The 5,346-nt window shown below is 33.4% G+C and overlaps 1 protein-coding gene across 1 annotated transcript; it reads left to right on the top strand.

The window, feature by feature from the left end:
* Positions 1-3,563: 3,563 nt before the first annotated feature.
* LOC127786939 (uncharacterized protein C594.04c) lies at positions 3,564-5,054 on the top strand. Its single transcript, XM_052314729.1, has 3 exons — positions 3,564-3,916; positions 4,040-4,315; positions 4,400-5,054. The coding sequence occupies exons 1-3, from the start codon at positions 3,692-3,694 to the stop codon at positions 4,877-4,879; spliced, it is 981 nt and encodes a 326-aa protein (XP_052170689.1). The 5' UTR covers positions 3,564-3,691; the 3' UTR covers positions 4,880-5,054.
* Positions 5,055-5,346: the final 292 nt, after the last annotated feature.

The raw sequence follows: 5,346 nt of genomic DNA, 5'->3' as shown, positions 1-5,346 counted from the left end.
GAGGGACCAGTGAGTTGAATTCTCATTGCATTCTTTGGTAATCATTGGATCAAGGCATTATGATTATGATTAGCTGCATCACCATAAGCATCAATCATCATTGCACCACGCATGGCTGCTTCTTTTCATAATTACCTATCACAATGCATGCTTTTATTTTATTACATTATTATTATCGACAAATTTAGTCTTATTATATTATTTTTAGTAATTAATGTTTCATATTTGCTAAAATTAATCATAATTTAATGCCATATTTGAGTTTGCTAATTATTAGGACCCAACAATGTAATCCCAAAGATAAAATAGGCCCAAAAAGAAAAAATCTCAAAAATTATTCAGAGTCTCTTACAAATCTCAAAAATAAAGTCTCTACGAGATTTTTCGAATTATGACTTGTTAGAAATTCGTCAACTCATCTTCAAAATTTTTACTTGAAGATAAAAAATAAATAATTTTAGAAAATACGAATGCTTTTTCACCTATTAGTCTTAATTTTTACAAATAAGGAGTTATCTCACCAATTGAGGAGAACTTCAACAAAAACTATTTGAATACTTCTCTGCTTTTCAATTGAGACTAACTTAAGTATCGGAGGATTCTTACATCCCTAACTAACACTTTCTCACAACTATAAATTTATTATTATACTTTAACAATAATAATCTACCGAATTTCTCAATTAGTATCCTTTTACTGTATGATTTGGTTTCGATAATTTACTCGATTTACAAATTTAATAAGATGATAAATGATGTAATAATTTGTATTTGATCTAAATAAATATTATATTTTTAAATATTAAATACTAAATATTATTTAAAAAAACACAAAGAAATTAGTAGAGAGTACTGAAGTTGGAGATAAAGGTGTTTGAATTTGTATGTGAGTCTCTCTCGCTCACAACTATCATTGCCCCAAGAATCTTGTGCCCGCAAGAAAGCTTTATTTCTTTCATCTTTCGGCTCCATTGCTTTACAATGAGTGTCTTCCATCTATGGATAACTTAAAAAGCATCTCTACAAAACATGGCATTAAAGTTAAAACTTAGAAATTTAAATTTTTATTTTTTAATTAGAGATTTCAATTATTAAAAAATATTTTCCATAAGTTAAGCCCATAAGTGTATTTCTTTATAATTAGGAATTTAATGAAAAATGTATCTTCTAATTAGTTTACGTTTTGCTATAGTCTTGAAAATGAGATTGGGGTATCGAATTGGAAGAGAAGAGGTTTACGGTTCAGGCTCGAACCAACATGTATTTTTATAAAATAAAATAAATATACATTGATTAAGAGGATGATATAAAAATTCTTAAAGTTAAAATTTATTGCATAAGGATTAATAGATTTAAAAGTATATTAAGTAACATTAATGATCCTATAATTCAAAATATTTTTGCAATAATGTCAACACAAATTTACGATGAAAGTAAAATAAAACTCATGATTAAATATTTAAATTGAAAATCTTATATATTATCGAAATGATAAATGGTATTCAAATAGTAGACGTAAACTCATTTCAAGTACTTTAAATTTTTATTATTATTATTATTATTATTATTATTATTATTATATTTTTTAATATTTAAAAATGAAATTCAAAACCCAAAATCTTTTTGTTAGTTCATTAGTTCAACCATGATTCATTTAAAAAAAAATCAACCATTTTTTTGAGATAAATTTGTAGCCAATTCCCTATTCAATGGTTGAATTAGTTAGTCTAATCCGACTATTAAGATAAAGTGATTTGTACAATTATTAGAAAGAGGGCGTGCCTCCCTCTTTGACTCTCTATATGAGGGGGCGTGCATGGTTGCAAGTTGAAGCTAACTAATAATTAATTAGGATGATCCATTTCACTTGTCAATCAAGTTGCCATTCCAGGTGATTACTAGTTGTATTTGGCCCCCTAGCTAGTCATCACTCCTTTATTCTCTCCAACGTTAACAGGTAGTAGGGAGATTGAGTCTTAATTGAGTCCTAGAAGAGAAAAGAAGGGTTCCTAGTGTTGTTGCACTGGCAATCATAAAACCCACCAACACCATCATGATTAGAAAAATAAATAAAAATAATATGTCGATAGTCCTACTCTCAACCCTAAATTCTTTGGAATCGGGCTCTACAAATAAAGATAGATCAATCAGCAGTGTATTTATCAAAAATACAAGTTTTCGCAAAGTCGTAAAATCATGTATGAGGGCTGATACATACTTAGTGCTAAAAGGTCAAGAAAGTTGATGATCTAATGAGATGAGTTGAACTGTGGTGAATCAATCCCATTGTGTAAAAAGCAATGTATTTGAACTTAAGTCCAACCTTCGAGATAAGAATGAATGAACCTCTAAGGCAAGGTTAAACCCAATTAGTAACTTTATAATGTCTTAAATCTTCCCATGAATGAAGAACAATTATAAGTATCAATTTATAATCGTTCAATGTGATGGTTCCATTGTTCCACGTTTTGGGCTGGATTGAGGTCTCAAGAGTCTTAAACATACGATTTATGAATTTATGATTTAGGGAGTCCATCGATGCATTAAACGATTCTTAAGAGTTTTTTTAGATGAGTTGAAAGATTAGAATATATATGTTGAAATTAGAAGGCAAAATGTTGTGTTATTCTACTTAAATCAAGTCTCTGTTTATATCTAAATATTGGGTAAATTGACAAATTAGCCCTCCAACTTCGGTTTGAGACTAAATTGGCCTCCCAACTTTTAAATTTGAGACTGGAGGCCATGCCACCCTTACAAACATATCATTTAAGCGCCATCCAAGAGTCTTTATATTTTCATTGTTAATGTTATGGAATTAGATCAAATACAAATCACAATTAAACCAATCAATCACACATAACACATAATTTAAGGTGAAAAATTCAAATCGAAAAAAATTATGGACAAAAAAAATAAAATATCGCTAACCAAATATTAGTAGTATAAAAGTGATATTGACACACACACTTTGTCTTATTTTATGTGACTTTAGTACCTATTTATATATCTAAAATTATTTATAGATGAACACATAAAATCATATTCTGATCAGAGAGATGACGCATGAGAATATTCTTTCAGATGGGATAAATCTCACATAAAATTGAATTTAATAATATCATAACTACAGTCAAATTCAAAATTATAATCAAAATTATAATCACGATCAAATTAAAGAATTCAATTATAAATAAATAAGAATTTTGAGTAATAATTATCACTGTTAATAATGTTAAGTTTAAACCTTAACCCCATAAAATTCTTTTACGACAAAATTTGACTGTGTAAGTTACTTTTGCGCTCAAGTTTGGACTTAATATTAGTCAGTAAAATGATTAGTTTTATAATTCAATTATCTTTGATTTTGAGTCTGAAAGTGTAACTGCTTATTCGATAATTTTATAAATAAAAATATTAAATTTACCACAAGTGTAAAAGTTATAAAAATTATTTTATTTAAAAGATGAATTTAATTCCAAACAAAATCCAAATATTAATTTGATAAGTCCATCAAAACACTTTCTTCCCCGTTTGTTGGCAAAAAGGGTTATGGAGAAAATGATGGGGTAGCAGTGCCAGCTTACATTTTGGTGTCCTTTTGAGGCTCATTTCCTAAACAAAACTCTCTCTCTCTCTCTCTCTATATATATATATGAATAAGACGGAGGCTGCGAGTAGAGGGCGTGAGCATGGGGCGTAGTAATTTGAAGAACGTGAGCATAGCGGTGTTGGCTCCTCTACCTTCTCTGCTTTTCTATCTCTGCTTCCTTGGCCATTACCATCAGTCCGATCATCACCATGATGTTATCTGGGCTTGGAGCTACCGGCACCCTTTCCTTCTAGCCAACCTCCTCTTCTTCCTCAACGTCAATCTCCTCTTCTGGCTTATTGGTCTCCTCCAGTCCAGCCACTGGGTCCGTTCTTCATTTCTCAATGCTTGTAGTTTTCTTTTCTCAACGTCCTTTTTTCACAATTAACAATATTTCTTTGTTTTTTTTTTTTTTTTTTTTCCGGTGATCAATCAATGGATGCTGCAGCTGATAGATGTTTACTGGACCATCATACCAGTGATGCTTGTACATTACTACGCAACGCACCCTCTGCCGGCGTCCGGCAACTTTGACCACCCTTGGAGGTCGAGGATTGTGATACTCTTAACCTGGCTATGGAGCATCAGGCTCACGCACAACTATTTCCGCCGAGAACGGTGGCAGTGGGGCGCCAGGGAGGACTGGAGATTTTCCGACATGCGCCAAGAGTACGGAAAAAATTGGTGGTGGGTTTCCTTCTTCTCCGTCTACCTCTCCCAGCAGGTAATTATCCAGCGTTTCCTTGAGTGGCCCACACTAGCTGTTCGATGAATTGCCTGAAAGAACAGTCTGGTTTCTCTTTGGCAGGTGTTTCTGATGGGAGTATGTCTGCCCTTTTACTTCATCCATTCAGTTGACAAACCGTGGAATTTCTGGGATTCCGTAGCCGTAATCGTCTGCATTACGGGCATACTCGTCGCCTACTTTGCCGACACCCAGCTACACGAATTCGTGAGGAGAAACGAGAAGCTGAAGGAAGCTGGCAAGGCCGTGGTGCCGAATCTTGACAAGGGCCTGTGGTGCTACTCTCGCCATCCAAACTACTTCGGCGAGCAGCTGTGGTGGTGGGGACTGGTCATCTTTGCTTGGAATCTTGGATATGGATGGACCTTTCTGGGTTCACTGATCAATACTATGTGCTTGGCATATGTCACCATTCTTGTGGAAAGAAGGATGCTGCAAAGAGATTACAGAGCTGAAGCCTACAGGGTGTACCAGGAGACCACCTCTATGTGGATACCTTGGTTCAAGTCCAACCCAAAGGGAGGAAAAGATAAGACCACCTGATCATGCGATTAGTCTTCCCTGTTTGCACTTAATTTTCCAATAATTACACGTGGCTGGGTAATGTTTCATGTTGTGTTCCTATCTTAAAGTATTTGCTTTTCTTTGTGCACCTTGTAGTCGCTTCCAGGAAGAGAGGATGCTATTGGGATTTAGTTGAATAATTTGTTACCTGAAATTGTATAAAGCTTTTGTGTAGCTAGTGAAGGAGGTCCTGGCTAATCTGAAGCTGCCGTATATGCAGAGGGATCTAGTTATATTATAACTTTTTTAAGTGTTTGTTGTAATTGACATTTGTATTCAACATAAAAATTCAACCACAAAATATGTTCGTGAAATTTTTATGAGTTCATGTTATAAATTTATAGGAAGAGGGAGTACCGATAACCGTTCTTATGTAGTAATTGAGGTAATTTCTCTCATCAAGATAATTGCCCTTCCACTACCCTCGTCAATCCATTAATCGGAAA

This window comes from Diospyros lotus, chromosome 12 (genome assembly GCF_014633365.1).
Source record: "Diospyros lotus cultivar Yz01 chromosome 12, ASM1463336v1, whole genome shotgun sequence".
NCBI classification, from domain to species: Eukaryota; Viridiplantae; Streptophyta; class Magnoliopsida; order Ericales; family Ebenaceae; genus Diospyros; species Diospyros lotus.
This window is presented reverse-complemented; position numbering and strand designations above follow the sequence as displayed.